General features: G+C 46.2%; 1 protein-coding gene across 6 annotated transcripts; it reads left to right on the top strand.

Moving 5' to 3' along the window:
* The first annotated feature begins 39 nt into the window (after nucleotides 1-39).
* arhgef18a (rho/rac guanine nucleotide exchange factor (GEF) 18a) lies at nucleotides 40-19,020 on the top strand. Of its 6 annotated transcripts, none has more exons than XM_030363855.1 (20): nucleotides 40-323; nucleotides 5,074-5,208; nucleotides 5,948-6,054; nucleotides 6,590-6,730; nucleotides 7,058-7,308; nucleotides 8,518-8,643; nucleotides 9,270-9,387; nucleotides 10,547-10,798; nucleotides 11,440-11,516; nucleotides 12,019-12,200; nucleotides 12,534-12,604; nucleotides 12,929-13,108; nucleotides 13,756-13,899; nucleotides 14,406-14,650; nucleotides 15,065-15,127; nucleotides 15,236-15,283; nucleotides 15,703-16,167; nucleotides 16,639-16,842; nucleotides 17,409-17,496; nucleotides 17,822-19,020. In XM_030363855.1, exons 2-20 carry the CDS (start codon nucleotides 5,141-5,143, stop codon nucleotides 17,971-17,973), a joined length of 2,982 nt encoding a protein of 993 aa, XP_030219715.1. In that variant the 5' UTR covers nucleotides 40-323; nucleotides 5,074-5,140; the 3' UTR covers nucleotides 17,974-19,020. The 6 variants fall into 6 exon arrangements, with proteins under 6 accessions (XP_030219715.1, XP_030219711.1, XP_030219710.1 ...); XM_030363851.1 differs by having other exon boundaries at nucleotides 44-198; nucleotides 16,639-16,993; nucleotides 17,389-17,496; XM_030363850.1 differs by having other exon boundaries at nucleotides 44-323; nucleotides 16,639-16,993; nucleotides 17,389-17,496.
* Nucleotides 19,021-19,055: the final 35 nt, after the last annotated feature.

Here is a 19,055-nt window from a genome sequence, read left to right as displayed (position 1 = left end):
GTTAAAACGAGGGGTAGGTAAGTTTAAAAATGAGAATTGAGATTGGCCAAAGTAGTAGGCTAGCGATCCAACGCCATGCAAACTACTACTCCCACAATGCATTGCGTTGTGAGGGAAGGAGGGCTCCTCCAAGGAGCTGGGTTACCTGCTCGCTTGTTATTTGCGCACTTGTTCCTCCAGACGCATGACTTCTTGAAGGTACTTTTATAAGTTTGATATTACTGTCTGGGATATTGCCTTGCCTCTCAATGGAATTAGCCGAAGATTAAATTACAAGGAGGATTCAATGCATGTTTGGCCCGCACCGCAGCATTTAATGACGGGTAAGGAAACATTTTTGGATGCGCTTTTGAATCGATAGTCGCACAATAGCAGCCGCCACTCAGTGAGCTTTGCGTTTACCAAATAAACTAATGTTGTAACTTTAAATTAAACCTTTTAAAGATGGCTCTTAAAGATCTTTTCCACTTCAATTTTTCGGACTTTGCCTTGGGACACTGACAGTTACGTAATTAATTTAACATTACAATGGTGGTAGACGTACACATGCAATGTAATTACCCATTCAAAAGGACGTTTAATTATAGTAATGATTACGATCCCGCCATGTATTTTTGTATTGATAATTTCATTTGACACTTGTGGTTTGTGTCAGCTGTTAAGAATCCAGGTCAGTGCTCACCCTAATCATTGATATTCCCCATATTTCCCCAACGTGTAAATTAAAAGTACTAAATACCTATGACAGGTAATGTCACTTTACAAGCAGTTGGGCAAGAAGACACGAGGCAGACTAACTTTCATTCTATTGATTTTACCATAGCCTTTTCGTTGTCCATCTCCAGTTAGATGACTATTACTTTCGTTGATTACCTAGTTAACGCCACATATTGCTATTGTATTCATTCACACAGAGCAGTCCACACACACACCAGGCCACTTGTGTTATCCGGTCACCCACTCTTTGTTTGTGTGCGGACTGCGGAAGAAAGGGCCCGAGGCAGATCGGTCATTAAAAAGACCACAATGAACAGCCCCACCTTCTCTCACACACACTCACACAGACACTCTCTCACTCACCGACACTCACTCACTCACCGACACTCACACAGACACTCTCTCACTCACCGACACTCACTCACTCACCGACACTCACTCACTCACCGACACTCACTCACTCACCGACCCTCACTCACAGACACAGAAACAGACGCTCGCAAACAGACACTCACTAAACGACACAGACACTCACTAACAGACACAGTCACAGAAACAGACACTCACCAACAGACACAGAAACATAAACAGACATTCACTTACACACAGACAAACATGCTGATACAATTCCACACACACACATAGGCAATAACATATTTTCCTATGTTTAGTTAATTAGTAACCTGTGCGTGTGTGTCAAGGCAGGGTAATATGTAAGCAGCGTGTGTGGAGAAAAGTTATCAGCCTTCCACAACAGAATATTTATATTGACGAACGGAAAATGATCCCCTGTAGCCCCTTTTTGAATTTGACCCATAACAAGGTCTGTTTATAACTTGGATAGAGGGAGAGGTGGTTGGCTAGTCGATTATGTTGCTTACTGCAATGGCCTTGTCAAGATAATGGCCATTTTCCCAGTGATTGACCAACCAGCACATCTCTCCACTCCACTCCTTCTCTACTTGGCAGACTTGCTGGTCTTGTTTTGCTTCGCATGTAGAATGGAAAATTCTCTCTCTCTCTCTCTCTCTCTCTCTCTCTCTCTCTCTCTCTCTCTCTCTCTCTCTCTCTCTCTCTCTCTCTCTCAGACCTATGCAGGTAGGGTGGATCAGTTGAGGTGTGGCTCATCTCTAAGACAAGCAGCTCAGCTGTTCAGGTCTACCTGTAGCAAGCACCTTACAAACCTTATGAAAAAATAGGATATCTGATCCTGAGGTGGGTTTACCGGTATCGTGGAGGTTAGACTTCCAAGACAAAAGTTGTCATTCAAATATGAAATGGCATATATTTTATTCGATTTTTTAATAATAACTGGTATTGTGCCCAGAATGAGGAAAGTGATTGTCATGGAATTGAATAGAAGTCCACATCCTGAGTCGTTGTCTTCGTAAGTGATTGTAAGGACAACGACGGCCAACTATTATGCAGTTACTAAACAGTTACTGTAAAGAAGGGCAGGCATACAAAAGGGCCCTTGATCGAGATGTTAATCCCCCCCCCCCCCCCCGGTTTGGGATGTACCCATGTGTAAGGCTAAATATATATACCCACAAAATTCTTCTTGGTAAATGGACTGCATTTATAAAGCACTTTTATGCAAAGCACTTTCAATATTGCCTGAAATTCATCCATTCATGCACACATTCACACACCGACGGCGGAGTCAACCACGCAAGGCGACAGCCAGCTCGTCTGGATCAGCTAGGATTAGGTGCCTTGCTCAGGGACACCTCGACACGCTAGGAGGAGCCGGGGAACGAACTTGCGGTTACCAGCCAGCCCGCTCTACCCCCTGAGCTACAGTCCACACCTTGACCATTTTTTGGTTGCAAGAATGGTCAATTGGTCACAGAAGCTCGTGGCCCGGTTGGTTGGTCTGACTCTCAGAGCAGAGTGGCCGGCCAATGGTTTACCATCGGGTACAAGGCGGTCACAGAGTTCACACCCCTTTCAGCTGCCAACAGTGTGGACTGCTAAAAACTGGTAGGCCAGGTGTGACACGCCCGAATGTGAAAAGTCTCTACTCACTAGGTCTAAACTGGCTTGTCAAAGACCATATGCTTTCATCCCATAGTGTTCGGCCCAAAGGAACCATGATTAGCGTGGGAGAAAATATAGGCTAGGGGGATGGGTTTGGTTCTCAGGGCTTAATTTACATTCTTCAAACACGCTAGCCAGCTGTGTGTTTTATTCCGTTGTGTACCTATGGCTGTGTACACATATGGAGGAGTAGATTGTGATTGGTTGAACTCTTTTAGCTGCAAGCAACGCATTGAATGCGGGGTTGACATAGTTTTGATCTGTTGATGTTGGTACGTCTGACTGGGGTAATGAGCTCGAAATGTGAAGAAGCTAAATTTCAATGTCATGATGTCATTTAGAATTTCATCGTTGGGGCAGTGCCAAAAGACCAACAATCATAGAAAAAGTTAAGACGTTTTTTTGAGATGCATCAGTCAACAGCCAGTATATGTGTCATGGCTGTTGTCTTGCTTGTTCTTCAAGAGGTCTCGGTGTGTGTCTTAAAGGTGACCCAGAGGCGTATGTGTGTGCGTGTATGGGTGTGTGTCTGCTCGTCCAGACCAAACAGTAATGTGTGTACTCTAGGCGTAACTAGTGATATCTCCTCCAGAATAATTCCTTGTCCAAACACTTCATTGTTTGTCAGCCATCCTTATGTGAAACCAATTATTAAAATTGATACTTTTTCCTAAGCCTTTGTCAACAAGTATTAACATGAAATGTTTATTAGAGTACTGTATAAAGTGCCGTTTCTGTATAACCCTTAGTAATGTTAACCCATATCTTGTTAAAAATGTCTAGTTAAGTACAGACTGCCCTATCCCATTTTTATGGCTCTAAAATGATCGCAACACCAACCCATTTTGTGCATCTGCTTCCACACACCTGTCCAACCACAATAGCATCGGCCTGTGATATACATTTTCTGGTGAAGAGTCGACATTGCTCCACACTGAGTGATTGGCATTGAGTCCCTAATTTGGCTGCCAATCATGAGGCATTATGCATATCAGGTGACTCATAATGTGGTCCCGCCCCTACGATTGGGAACAACTACAATAACTGCTTCCCTAGGCTCTGCTAACACAACGATGAAATGGCAAAAAGGTGACATGTACGCAGATAGAAACTCGTATAACCTATTATGTACATGCACACACAGAGGCTGGGGTTTGACCTCATCTCTACAAAACGATGTTCAAGATGATTCTAAGAAAAAGTACTTGTTCAAGTCTGACTCTTGATGATTCTAAAAAGAAAACATGGTCACGTTCAACTATTGACCTGAAGAATCCCTTTAAACATTGTATTGGATATACAATTAGAGGAGGAGGAGTGAATGAACGGCATAATTCATACACAATCATCATTAGATCAAGTAGTCAATCTTTTAGTTTGTTTACATTCCAAAGAGCTGTGCTGTTTCTCCCTGTCTCATTTGAGTAGATAAGAGGCTGTTGACATGCAAGCTAAGTATGCACAGCTGACCTGACCTGCAGCAAGATGTAGAACTCGACATTTGCATACAGTGACCACAAATCAACATCTTCCAATGATATGAGTTGACTAGACCTGGGGTTTCTTAGTCTGTCTTCTCCTAAATGTATTACCAGGGTAATGTCAGTTTGTTTTTAAGGGATTATACTAACATTTACTTTGTGATGACACTCACTTAGGCTTGCTTTTGCATTTTCTAATGACTAAATTACCTTTTGTCCCTCATATACCCCTTTCCCTGTAATGGGATCTTCAACAGATATTTCCTGTGTGGCCGGGTCTATACTACTCATTCTCTGACTTTATACCGAGTGTAAAATCCCAACTGCCAAGTCTATGTTTAGCTCTTAACTGTCTCTGGTATTTTTCCCATTAACTGTAATGCTCAGTCTATTTGGCGCTTCACCTATGTTCTTTCAAAATGAGTAGAGCTGGAGCATTAATTACACATCTCAGTAGGTAAATTAGCAACGATGATATGTCAACACAATTTCATTTTGATTGAACAACACCTGTTGTATAGGAGCACTTAAGCTAAGGCCATTTTCATTCCATGCAAAATACAATGACTGGCTCAGCTCTAATGACTACGTCTTTCTAAATTCTCACCACATTATTTTGTCTGCTCGCCAAATGTCCCAAATGTGTGCTGTCATGCCCCCTGGACTTACTCACTACTGTCTTCACCGTTCCCTAGAACATGTGACTTTAAGGTTGAAGGTCAACGATCCAGTCTTTCGTTGGTCATTTGTTTCATGGGAGGGCAATGAGAGGTATTCATAACACAGAGAATGAACCTCTCTCTCTCTCTCTCTCTCCTCCCTCTTCTCCTCTCAGATCTGGGGACAGAGATTCTCCCTCGGCTCTGCATGGCCTCCAGCTTGGCTAACCAGTCAGTCCAGGAATGACCGTCACCCCAGAGAGTCCCAGTGTTCCCCCTGCGACACCCTCCAAGCCCCTCACAAGCCTCAGGTGTGTGTGTGTGTGTGTGTGTGAGTCAGAGGAAAAAATAATAAATAAAGGTCCTGAGATATGCACTGAGGGAGGGGGAGGTACTGGGTTGAGAGTGACGCGAGTGAGCTCTATATATATATATATATGACGAGGAAACTGAACATCAAAATAATCGTGTGTGTGTGTGTGTGTGTGTAGCATCTACGTGTGTGTGTGTGTGTGCTGATTGTCCAAGGTGGGAGGGAATTATACTTTACTTGTTTATTTTATATGAAAAATAAAAATATTCACTAATTTAACACAGAAATGCACAAAAACAACACCCATGAGTGGAGATAATTAAACGTGTGATATTGTGCGACTTTCATTCTCATTCCTATTAAGCCGGGCTTGTGTTTGTCTGTAATCACGTAACCATACGCTGACATCCTAGTGTAATCCATGGCTTAGACAAGACCAAGCCTTCGCCCTACGAGTACCCTTCTTCAAATAACTTCAAAGCTTTGATTCTACATCCGTCTCCCTTCCTGACATCGCTCCTTCCTGAATAATGGAGTGAGTCTTTCCTTTATGCACTGTAGAGGGCTCACGCTGAAGCGTGTGTCATTTAAGGGCACCTTAAAGACTGAGTGTGTGGTACATAAATGCAATGTTACTTGAACCGACTTCCCATGGAGCTCTTGATTGTTCATCTCGCAAGACCACTCACCGCCAGCCCCACTCACCACCACCGTGCCCCACCCTGTCCCCTCCACAGGTCCAGACAGGGGCTCATGGACGAGTTGGATTCCCTGAGGTCCAGGTTCCTCCATGAGGACACCCTGTCCCTGGCCTCCTCCTCGACGGAGCTCAGCAACATAGAAGGTCAGCCGCTCTCTCTTTCCATCTCTCTCGCTGTATCTCTCCCTCTTTGTGTGTGTGTGTGTGTGTGTGTGTGTGTGTGTGTGTGTGTGTGTGTGTGTGTGTGTGTGTGTGTGTGTGTGTGTGTGTGTGTGTGTGTGTGTGTGTGTGTGTGTGTGTGGGATGAAGGCCTGTTGAAAGGCTCCCCGTGCCGCTGTCCGACGCAACACGCGGGCCCTTTGTGTGGTCAAAGGGCGAGCTCTGGGCAGTTTTATTAACACTTTGACTTTGACTGGCCTTGTGCCCAGAGCTTTGTACAGATGATGTGACCGTTAAATCCGATGTGTACCCAAGATATTTACGTAGAAATGTATTCTGCACAGGAAATCCCTCACATAAAACATGCCATGAATTGGGCTTGTGTTACTCGAGGGACCCTCAGTTGACTGTCAACAGCGCTCTTTTATTCTCTGGTATTATGAGGAAAGGTGTAGTCTGGTTGTGATCCCACTAGCACCACATCGGGAGTTGTGTGTCAACGTGCCTGTGTCTCCAACAGAGAGCAAATATGCATCGCTGCAGGGAGAGCTAGAGGCCGATGCCCAGGACCTAGAGGGCGATTCCTGGAGCCTCGAGGTGGACCAGGACTACCTCAAGCCCATGAGCAAAGAGTCCATCAAGAGGCAGGACGTCATCTACGGTAGGCAGCGGCCACTCTGAAAATACCGTGCACTGCTTCAGCACACAGAGACAGCCCCTTGATTGACACGGCCATGGAAAGAGTTTAGCAGCTTTGTTTTATTGACCGCCGTCTGCTTTGTGAACTGGCGGGAAATGAGCTGTAGACCCAAAGAAATACATCGGACGGTCCTTCACCTTCACTGTACCCCTCGTCTCTATCCACAAAGTTATCAAAGATTAGCAATACTGCCATATTTAGTTGATGATCCAGGTTAGTCTTGAGAAAATAAAAAAAAGTGGCAAACAAAAACCGGCCACCCTCTTTCCCCCCCCCCCCCCCCCCCAGAGTTGATCCAGACGGAGTCCCACCACGTGCGCACCCTGAAGATCCTGCTGTGCGTGTACAGGAAGGAGCTGATTGAGTCTGCGCTGGTGGACGAGGCCCGCCTGAAGCGCCTCTTCTACTGGCTGGACGGCCTGCTGGAGCTCCACACCGCCCTCCTCCAGGGCCTGAAGCAGCGCAGGCTGGAGAGCATGGTGGAGGGCAGCCCCCGCAACTACCAGATCAGGCAGCTGGCTGACATACTCACCGCCCAGGTACACGCGCTGTAGGGGCGCGGCGCCGCATATAGGAAGAGGGGGGGGTTATATGCTGTGGCAGGACATTAGCTCTTTCACACGGTTAGCTTACCCTCTGGACTCGGTCACAACGGTCAACTTTCACAAATGTGTTTTAACCGTTTTATCACTTCACACCTATCGGAAATACCCCGTATACTTTAGGTGAGGGGTGGTGTCTAGGTAGGAGGCGGGACGTGACTCTCTATGCGGGGATATACAATTCTGCATGTAGTTACACGTATCCGCAAGAGAAGATAACAAACAGAAGAGGGGAAAGCAGAAGTAGTTTGAATGCAAAATACAGACAGGAAGACAAAGGTAGGAGGCAGCTACTCTCTACCGAAAGGTCATCATCAAGTCAGCAACAGGCTCGTGATGAGTACTCCGGCTCTCAGCTTCTCCAGACTTTACTCTTGGGGCCTGGTAGGCTAAACTCCGAAGGAGCAAATTCTGACATTATTGTTCACAGATACAGCCCCAAACGGGGATTATCAAGAGAATGTCTGACTTTCGGTCTAGGTGTGAAAGGCCTATTAGCGTGCTAAATGATACGCCCCCTCTAAAGGGTTAGGGCAAGTGTGTAACTCAGTGAGCTCATCATCCAGGAATGATACGATACGTCAATGGCCTCACATTCTTGGTGAAAACAGTTCAGCACCTGTTTATCTGACCTAGTTTCCCGGATTGGGGATTTCACAAACACTGTTATAATTATATAATGTTGTCTCAGTTGTTACAAATGCAAGGTGAAATTATGTTTTAGGAGAAAGCATTTCCCTAATTATGTTATCAAGGGATCTAAAGATCTGCGTGAAGTATAGCGCTTGATGTTCAAGGAAATCCATTGCAATCGAACGCAATTTTCAGCTATCTATTTCCTTCTGTTCCTTTATGCTGATTTAATGATTAGAGTGTATTTTACCTTCTGGCTACCAGTAACTACACACCATGGCCAAGCCAGGCCTCTCCCAGCCTGACGACAGGGCCTACTGACGGGTGTCAGACTTAGAGGAAGTTCACAGTACCAAAAGGCAGGGATTCAGGCCACGCCCCTAGAACCCTGAGGTCATTAGCAGACTATGAGATGTTGAGTGGGTGTGTAGTGGACACCTCCCTACGTGCTGTGTAATGGTAATTTCACATTTTTAGAGCATTTTTGTTTTTGGTGTGTCTTCTTTCATGCAGTTTTCAGGTGAGCTGGGCGAGAGAATGAAAGACTTCTACGGAGCCTTCTGCTATTATCATAGGGACGCGGTCACCTTCTACAAGGACCTGCTGCAGAGCAACAAGAAGTTTCAGGCCCATATGAGGGTAAGGGCATGTAATGTACCCACCAAGAACTGGTTTCGCTAGAGATGCAGATAACAGCAGAGATACTGCCATCTGCAGGCAATCAGATGATGCTTTAAAGATATGAAAACTGATGTCTTTAAATGATATGAAATAATCTTTTGAATAGTATCCAAAGTAGAGCAGTGTTGATTTTTTTTTGTGCTTCAAGGAAGCAGGATACAATCATAATGCAGTTTTGATGTTGTCTGTAACAATAGCTGCAGGGCTAGTTTTGCATGCCCTTTGTTTTCTGAATAAGGGTAACTGCCAGATATCCATCTCAGGGGAACAGCAACCATGTATTGCTGGAAAATATCCATTCCAGTCAGTTCCTTGTTTCAAGGGATTCATTTCATACTCTCAAAAAAAGTATACAAAGGCAGATAGGTATACATACGCACACATACATTTATTAGTGAAACAATGCTAAAATCTAGCAGCAAATGACTGAGAAATTAAAACCATTAGCTAGTGGTCCAACCTGTTATTACAGAGTGTCCATTACATTAACATTGTTGAAAAATACTTTAAAGTACGAAGAAAAAAAGGGCAATCGAAAGGCAATTTTAGGATGTGACTCAAGTGAATTTAACGTCTCGTTTCAGAAAGTAGGCCAACTGTCAATAGTGCGACGGCTTGGCATTCCCGAGTGCTTCCTTCTGGTTACCCAACGCATAACCAAATACCCCGTGTTGGTGGAACGCATCATACAGAACACTGAGGGTAAGGCCATGCTCGTCTCTCCAGACCTGCAGCTGCTGGCTCCCTCAGACAGGCTGGTCTTAAAGGTGACCTCATACCACCAGGTGTGAGTGTGATTAGCCGTGACAAGCCGTTCTGAAAATCAGCTCTTCTGACATTACAAGTGGGCGTGTCCACCTAGATGTGTGCTAAATAGATGAGCATTTTGCTACAGTCCACTGGGTAGGCTGGTAGACTGATCTATCCAGCACACATCTAGGTGGACTCAGCCACTTGTGATGTCAGAAGAGGCCGATTTTCAGAACGGCTTATAAGGGCTATTTACACTCACACCTGGAGGTATAATATGTCACCTTTAATCATGTCCAGGACTGGGTTACGCTGAAACCTCCAGACTAAATGATAGTGGACTGAATAAGTTCTGTGAGACCCCAATGGCATACGTTGACGAGATTAAAAAGAAATGGGGACCAGAACCTAGCAGCAGAGTAGGGGTGAGCAAACGAAAATGTCGTTACGAAATGTCGACTTTTGCAAGCTTTTGCTAACCATTGCTTGAGCCTTCGCATGCACAATTGACGTGCTAACCCCTGGAAGTTATCCTACATCTGGTCCCCCACCCTCTACCTCTGCTCTGATACTCACTAACATATTTAACACTAAGATCTGCCTGTTAGTACGTTTTTATACGTATGAACCTCTTCAGGTTCCATATTTGACATTTTATAGTTGGCTACTGTTCCCATTGTGAATATCTACAGCGTTTAGGTAGAGCTGTGCGATTAATCGAATTATTATCGCATTTTCGATTTTTGCGTCAAACAATTACTTATATATTCGAGGTGAAGCTTTATTTTGTGTATTTATTTTATTCATACAATTTTTGTATAAACGACTGGAAACATGTGTTACTTTCTATTTGAACATTTTGTGTATTGTTTTAAGGCGGAAGTTCTCAGTTACAATGTGTTGTTTAGAGAAATGTTGAATAAATGCATCATGTTTTCCAACTCAAAAATAATCGTTTGAATTGTCGTGATTTCAATATTGACCAAAATAATCGTGATAACGTTTGTTTACCATATTTGAGCAGCCCTACGTCTAGGTAAACGCAGGTTGTTTTTCAAATGGACAGTTTAAATAACGGATTGGATGTCCCCGACCCCACCCCCTCCATCAGAGACCGAGGAGCAGAGTGCCCTGGCGCACGCCCTGACCCAGATCCGGGACTGCATCTCCCACGTGGACGGCCAGGTGAGCGACTTCGAGAATGCGGCCCGTCTGAGGGACATCGCCCAGCGCCTGGAGCCCAAGTCCCAGTGCCTGCTCAAGGACGGACGCCCTTTCAGCCGGGAGGACCTGACGGAGGCCAGCCGCACCCTGCAGAACGAGGCCACCTTCACCATCAAGGAGTCCTCCGGGAAACTCAAAGGTGACCTACCGCTAGATTTCTATATATATATTTTTTTTTTTTTGACTCATTGATTGATGAAGGTGTTTAAGGGGTGAGTAAACCCCAACCAATGACTTGATGTAAAAACACCTTTCTCTTTGGATCTCACAAAGGGTTGGTGAACATTATTTATTTATTTTTATATGCAATGTAGAAAGTTGTCAAACGGGTAGCTACTATGTAAATGCAAGGCACGGGTTTGTTACTTCCTGCTACAAACCCCTGTGGTACTATTGGCTGCGCATCCCTTCTCGTATGTGGGTGACATGTGTTTTGACAACGCCCCTGTCCATCTGGTTCTTACATCTCCATTTGCACTTGTTGACTACTTGTGTCACCCAAAAATCCCTTTTAATAGTATTTCGAATAAATCTTTAGCAGATCTCTCATTTGCAGCAGCAAACTCTACTGGCGGTTTGTTAAGGTCAAACTGAGATACAAAAAAAATATGCTTATACCAAAACGAAACCTCCCTTATTTTCCTTCCAAAAAAACACCCTCATTGTTTGATCCCAGCGGTTTGTTTTGTTGGGTGAGTTCATGTGCTGGTGTGTTGAGAGCGCCCCTAGCGTGGGTCTGGGGCTGTGTTGTGATTGATCGCTAGCTCCCTCCTCCCACAGAGGTCCAGGCTCTTCTCCTTACCGATGTTCTCATCCTGCTGCAGGAGAAAGACCAGAAGCTGGCCTTTAAAACCATGGTGAGCAGAGACCTTCTGAGGCACCTCTTAAGCCCCCCTCGTGTTTGAGTGTAAAACTTTGGTCATACATGCCTGCGGGATTTGGATATTGCAAAAAGTCCTGTTTTTAAAGTTTATGGCAACGTGTTCAACTGTAAAATTAATCATCCATTTTATTTAATAATCATAATTGAGTTAGATATTTGAATTCTGTTTGTATTCATATTTGTAAATAGTATGAAATACTGCATATATGCAATGGAAATGTGACAGAAAATCCAAGCAGGCTCTCAAGTTTGGAGTCAATACATTGGTGTCGTTATCTATAACAAACCAAAATTGATGACAAAATATGCAAATGTCAGGTGGATAATCAGCAGTCATGTGTTTTGAACAAACACGCATGACTCATGACACTCATGTGGGTTGAAAAAATGAAAATTCACAGCCTGGGATCGGGGTCTAACTCTGACCTTGTTCTTTTGAAGCTCTTTAATTTTCTTTCTTTATCTCTTGAACACAGCAAGACAACAAGTCTCCGGTCATCTCCCTGCAGAGTCTGATAGTCAGGGAGGTGGCTCACGAGGAGAAGGCAATGTTCCTCATCTGTGCCTCCTCCGAGAATTATGTGATGTACGAGATCCACACCCGCTCCAAAGCAGAGCGCAACACCTGGATGGCCCTTATACGGCAAGCTGTGGAAAGGTCAGAGAGCTCCCGTAGCTCCCAAGTCAAGCAGTTAATGTGTGTGTAATGTAAATTGTCTAATGCGTAAAGCAGCATGAATTGATTTCTGACCGCCGGAGGGCGAGAAGGACACTTAGATCAGCTGAGATCAGCACTTTTATAATTGATGGCTGGATATTATATATATATATATATATATATATATATATATATATATATATTCATGTGGAGCTATAGGGCATACATCCATGCAAAAAGCTTTTTTGCAGACCGCTCACTGATTGTTTGAAAGTAATGTGAGTGTGACATCTTGACCAAAATTGAGGATTTACAAATCTTTGTCTGTTGCAGCTGCCCAATATTAGAGGTCAAGAGTCAAGAGGAGGAGGAAGCCCGGTCTTCCAAGCTCAAAGAGTTCCAGGGTAATAAGAACACGCACAATACACCAATGCACCTTCATCTGTTCTCAATGGGATGGGTGTTACGGGCGATTCAAGTTTAATAATTGTGTTGAATTTGTATTTTTACTCGGTCAATCTTTGACACATTTAATTTATTTACTGCTGTTCCAATTCCTATACTTTGATAACTTGATTGTGTTTGCTTTATATCTGCACAATAATGCATTCATATTATTATCTGTGTTTGGCTGTGAAAGTATGCAAGGGCTCTTTGACGTCCATTTCTATCGTTACATGCCCGGTTTGATGGTTTTCGTGAGAGTCTGTGGTTCTCTGGTCGTGCAGAGACGCTGGCCTGGAGGGACATGCTGATAGAGAAGAACCTGCAGGAGAAGCTCCAGATCTTCGCCTTCTTCACTGAGAACCTCACGGGCGTGGAGACCCCCCAGAAGAGACTGCTGCTCCGGGGGGACGCCAGTGATCTCCAGCAGGGGGAGACACTGATCATGGGAGCCATCAAAGACGGTAAGAGCCGAGGGCTTAAAGGGCCCATATTATTCCACCAGTTGTGAGTGTGAGAAGCCGTTGGAAGCTGTTTTGGAAGTCTGCCTCTTCTGACATCACAAGTGGGTGTGTCAGAAGAGGCCGAGTCTCACAATGGCTTGTAACGGCTAATCATACTCACACCTGGTGGTATAATGTCACCTTTGACATGTGTGAGACTTGTTATGTAGGTGAAGAAATAAGGCAAAATGAGTATTCACTATGAGGATTTAGTCTTTCACCAGACACATTGTCAAAGCTACATACAGTGAATACATATACTCTGAATCAATCTTTCACTTTTCATTTATTTCCCTTCCTTTTTTTGATCTCCGCTTCTGCCAATTAATTGAAACACAAACAAATGAGACGTTACATTTTTTTATTCTAGGATACTACCAAACATGATGCACATGAATGTATTTCTCTATCTCTGGTTTCTATATTGCAACACTTAAAGCAGTTTGATTATTCGCTCCATTGTATGTGCTAAAATGTTTCTTGATCTTTTGGGGTTTCATTCAGTAACAAATGAAACATGGCATGTTACATGTCAATTCACTGGCCCTTCATCCTCAGTCACTAACAGTTTGTTGTCATGTGTGTCTCTTGATCCTCTTCCCCTCCAGTGGAGGGCCTGCAGGACCTTCTGCTAGCCCGGATCAGGGACCCAAACCAGGCTGCGGATGATAGCCAGGGGCCGCCCCTGCTTCTCCGCAGAGCCCAGACCTTCGGGGGTTTCGAGACCAGGCCCCCCGGCCAACCCGCCGAAGGCAAGGGGAATTAATCCCATTGGTCTTTTTGTAGATTTTGTGTCTTTTCATAGGTGTGTGTGTGTGTGTGTGTGTGTGTGTGTGTGTGTGTGTGTGTGTGTGTGTGTGTGTACTTAGGTTTAAGGACGCTGCCACATTTCACATTTCATTTCAGCCGTTTATTTCAATACAAATACTTTAAAGGTGACCTATTGTAACACCAGGTGTGAGTGTGATTAGCCTTACAAGCCGTTTCGAAAATCTGCCCCATATGACATCACCCGGGGCGTGTCCACCTAGATCTGTGCTGGAATAGTTGAGCAACATTTACTTGAGTCAACTGGGTAGGCTGCTAGACTGATCTATCCAGCACAGATCTAGGTGGACACGCCCACTAGTGATGTCATATGGGGCAGATTTTCAAAAACGGCTTGTAAGGCTAAACACACTCACACCTGGTGGTGTAATACGTCTCCTTTTAATGTCTGGCCCCGTTTGAGACCGTTTTTCTTGCTGGTCCTCCCTAGATGCAGAGGGCGCCAGCGGGCAGGACGACCCCCTGGAGAACGGCCGTCTCTCCACCAGCTCGGACCCGGAACACCCGGACCCGGAGCGCTCTGACCCGGTGCACAAGGACCCGGTGCACAAGGACCTGGAGCGCCTCGATCCGGAGCAGCGCCACACGGAACGCCACGAACCGGAGCACCACGACGGGGAAAACCACGACCACGACCTCGATCCGGAGCACCGCGCAGAGAGCCGGGAGCTGTCTGTAAGTGGAGGAGGAGGAGGAGGAGGTGGGGTGGTGGGAGGGTGAGGAGTGAGGGAGGAAGAGGTGGGGGGAGGAGGGGGGGAGGAGGAGGGCCTGTGACGTCAAAGCATGACTGTACACCCTGATTTTAAACCATTACCATTTTAACCATACCAACGCATAGTTTAACCCATAGAGGGCACTTTGAGTCCAAAATGACATTTTATCCTACGTTTTAAAACGTAGGAAAAGGCATTGAAGTCGAGATTTATGCCAGGATCAATCCATAGCAACACACATAGCAATAGTGTGAAACCCACTAGATCCTTTCCATCTAAAATCCTTTTTTAGGGTGGGTTGGTTGGTTTGGCTTTCCTTGTAAAATAATGACTAATGATAATTCATTTATCTGTCATCTATTTGTGGTTGTTCCAGGCGGATGACGAGACTCCGATACTGTACCCGGACTCCCCCCGTTTGTCTGCTGCTGACCTGGAGGTAACCACATCCAGACGACAGTCCCACTGCTTGTTTGGGCTGTATCTGTTTCTGAACTGCAGTGTTTCTACATCAATAATACAAAATGACTCCTCCTTGTCCCTTCAGCTCTTAAACCGGGTGCTCCATCTCTCCAATCGGCTCTACAGCTTGCAGGTAAGCCCAGACTCTACTCGTAAATGTCTTTCATGCATCCATGAAGGTTTCTACTGTATATATAGCATACATACTTTAGATATATGTACACAAAATGCAACCCTAATGAATGTATTCCAAAGCAGGCTACGCCTCATCTCATTACTTCCAAGTACCCAAACATTCATATGAATTCATATTAAGATAAAATGTCATATAACGTTACCCAGGCCTCATGTTTATATCGTGTTTCCCTTTGTTAAAACAAGGGGTCAGTTTCTGATTGACATCCAAAGTCACCATGCGTCAATCTGAGCCAATCAGTCGACAGCAAACCCCGCCTCTATCCGTCTATGCGGTTCGTCCTATTGGCTGTTCATCATTTGTTAACCCTCTCACCCCCCCCCCCCCCCCCCCCCCCCCCCCCCCCCCCCTCCCAGGCCATCATCGCCCAGCAGGACAGCCGCGCCGACCTGCAGCAGCTGCGGTGTTTGACGGCGCCGGCCTCCTCGGGGGCGGCGGCGGGCGGCGCCGGGGGGTCGCGGCGCGACAGCAGCGGCCTGCTGCTGGAGCAGGAGCGGCAGCGCACCCTGGAGAAGCAGCGCGAGGAGCAGGCGGCCTTCCAGCGGCAGCAGGCGGCGCACCGGCAGGAGACGCAGCGCTGGGAGAAGGAGCGCGAGCGGCAGCGCGTGCACGCCCTGCAGCAGGAGGCGGAGCTGGCGGCCCGCGCCGAGGAGCACGTCCGGCACGACGGCCGGCTGGCGGCGGAGCGGGCGGAGCTGGAGGCCCAGCGTGCCGCCTACCAGGGGGACCTGGTGCGGCTGCGGGAGAGCGCGCAGAAGGTGGAGCGCGAGCGCCTGCTGCTGGAGACGCAGCAGCTGAAGCAGCAGAAGCAGAGCGACCAGGTGGGGGCCCCAAAGCACGCACGCACACGCGGGAAGACACGCAGGCACGCGCCGGCACACACGCACGCACACGCGGGCACGCGCCGGCACACACGCACGCACGCACATGCATTAACTAGCAACTAAATGTTGTTTAGTTGCTTGTCTCTACGCCGTTGTGGGTTCATCTCTGAGCCCAGGAGATGTTCTCTGTTGGTTTCATAGAGATCTGAGAGACTGGTTCTATTGTTAATATTGTTATGTTGTTATATTCTCTTTTGTTTATTTGTCTCCTTATAATTGTATTTATATTAATGCTCTTCACACTTTAGCCGATTTTTTTTTGTGTTTTGTATTTGAGTTCAGAGTTTAAGTGCTTCGATCAAAGCCTCTGTCCTCTTACCTCTCCCCCACCCCTCCCTCCTCTCCCCCACCCCTCCCTCCTTTCCCCCACCCCTCCCTCCTCTCCCCTACCCCTCCCTCCTCTCTCAGTTCCTGCGGACGACCCAGTCGTTCAGCGTGGCCCAGAGGAGGGTCAGCCCCGATCCCCACATCCACCCCACCAACCACGTCCACAACCACGTCCACCATCCCCACCACCACCGCGGCGGCGGCGGCGGCGGCGGCGGCGGCGGCGGGGAGGTGCCCCCGTTGGTGCCCCCGCGGAGGCACAGCATGAGCCCCAAGCCGGTGGTGGTGGTGCCCCTGCAGCTGGTCAGCACCACCAACCAGCCCCACAAGGAGGGCGGCGTGCAGCAGCAGATCCCCACCAAGCTGGCCGTGCTCAGCAAGGCCAAGAGCACCAAGAGCTCCAAGGGCCACCACCGGGGCTCCCACCAGCGGGCAGGTACGCACGGCGCCACCGGGGGGTTTGGGTTTCATTACTGGTGTGGACAATACAATACACCATCGATTACCGTCATGCAGGCTTCTTTTTAGATTCTATTTATTTTAATGCTTTTATGATTTATTTTTGTAAAGAAAGTTCCACAGTCATACTTCTGGGCGAGAAGCACATAGTTAAAAAAAATATATATCCTTTTGAAAACCCCTCTTATGGAAATGAATACTATGACTTATCGGCGGAAGAACCCCGTTGGGGAACTTTGACGTACACTATATTGGCGGAAAACCCCTGTTAGTGAACCGCGACGCCTAACGGCGGGGGTCTTACGGCAGCCATAGCAATACGCACCAAAGGGTGAAGCTCATTTCATAACCTCGCCCTCCCTCTCCCCCCAGCGTCTATTGACATGAGTCAGGTGGTGCCCATCAAGGTGACCGGGAAGGAGGGGGGCAGTCTGAGGGCCGTAAGTAAGACGAGCCCCAGCCCCCAGGTGATCAACTCAGGTAAGAGACCCTGAGAGTCCCAGGTGGTTCTCCTACCTGCACACACACACACACACACGCTGCCGTTACTTCCATATACAAGTACGAATGCCCAGGGTAGGTTGATCGTTATTAAAACAGGGCTTGTGCATTTAAAGTAGCAGGACTCTTTATTTAAAGACAAACACATTTATCTGTGTTTTAAGTTGATGTGGTTTGACCTTAAATACCATGCATTTATACATACATATAAGTATTCACCCGGCAGCTAAATGCGCTCTCAATCGTTAATGACTCATTTCACACGAGGTCCGTTTAATATCAGGGTTTCCCCCCCCCCCAATAGATCGATTCACCCGACCGACGCCCCCCATCAACGTCAAGCCGTCCCCGTCGTTCAGCACTCACATTAGGAGCCCCGACCCTCCGCCTCCACCCCCTCCACCCTTCCCCAAAGACTTGCTCAAGAAGGAGAAGAAGCGTGAGGTGTTCCTTTAGGAGGGGCGGAGCTCACTGACGTCCGGCCTCCGATTGGCTAAGGGATATGTTCGTTATGGATGATTGGAATCAGCTGTTACAAAGACTCTGCCGCTGACTCGAAGGGAGTTACATTTTAGGAAGATATTCTGGAAAAGAAAACGAGATGTCTTATGATATTATTGATGTTTTACATTGTTTTTAGTTAAAAAAATGAAGTTTGCACAAAGTCAAATATTTTAAGGCGTCCATTTACCGACGGGAGATTGTTTATGCTTTTAAGGATTCGTTCTTGTTCTTTTTACCAAAGACTTTGCCAGGGAAAAAGTTTCTATGCATTTTGGAAGCTGAAATAAGCCTCTGCCAGTAACCTTTCAGCACTCGGTGGGAAACCTCAGCAGTTATCCTCTTCTCATATGAAGACCAGACACAACAAGACAATCTGGAGCGAGTACATCCACCATACCCTACTGCTTTTAAGTGCCAACCAACTGCTTTCAGAAGAAATATCCCTGCTCTTTTATTCTGCACAACAGAATGGCTTGTTCGTAATGGAGTGTACCCTGCATTGAAGGTTATCAAATGGGTTTATGCCTTATTTTGAGGATCGATTGTTGCCAATTTTGTTGAATTGTGTGTAATCTTTTGGATGGCTGTGCCCAGTCTAGACGAAAGCTGAACTGTCTCAATTTTAGATTGTTTTAGAAACAAAAAAAAGAAGCAAGTTAAAATTGTCGCTTTTGTCTATCGCAAGTTTATTAGTGTTCCTCAAAAGGATTCAGAAGTGACGGTGTAAGCTATGTTTTACGTTCAGAATGTGTCTTTCCTATAGAGGTGTAGTGGTGAAAACAGGTGTAGCTCATGAAGTTAATTATAGGTCTGTGCCCTTAATTAATGTCCTGAGATACACCTGTGTCGGCCCCTACTATTACACATCTGTGATGAAGTCTATTGATATGAAGATGAATAAGATGACCTTGGGAAATGTTTTTCACCTAAATAATAGTAACAATTTCCTGGCCATTTCATATGCTGTAAAATAAAAACAAACGCATTTGAGTTAATTTACTTGGTCATTGATGGACTTTTACTTTGCTTAAACT

The sequence above is a fragment of the Gadus morhua genome, chromosome 8, assembly GCF_902167405.1.
Source record: "Gadus morhua chromosome 8, gadMor3.0, whole genome shotgun sequence".
Lineage (NCBI taxonomy): Eukaryota > Metazoa > Chordata > Actinopteri > Gadiformes > Gadidae > Gadus > Gadus morhua.
Note: the sequence above shows the minus strand (reverse complement) of the source record. Positions and strands in the feature narration are given on the sequence as shown.

Bases quoted from the DNA above. Each gene is read 5' to 3' on its own strand.
- arhgef18a (XM_030363851.1), top strand. From the start codon at position 5,141: ATGACCGTCACCCCAGAGAGTCCCAGTGTTCCCCCTGCGACACCCTCC. The intron at 10,799-11,439 runs GTGACCTACCGC...CTCCTCCCACAG, and splicing joins GTCCTCCGGGAAACTCAAAG to AGGTCCAGGCTCTTCTCCTT. The intron at 16,168-16,638 runs GTGGGGGCCCCA...CTCCTCTCTCAG, and splicing joins AGCAGAAGCAGAGCGACCAG to TTCCTGCGGACGACCCAGTC.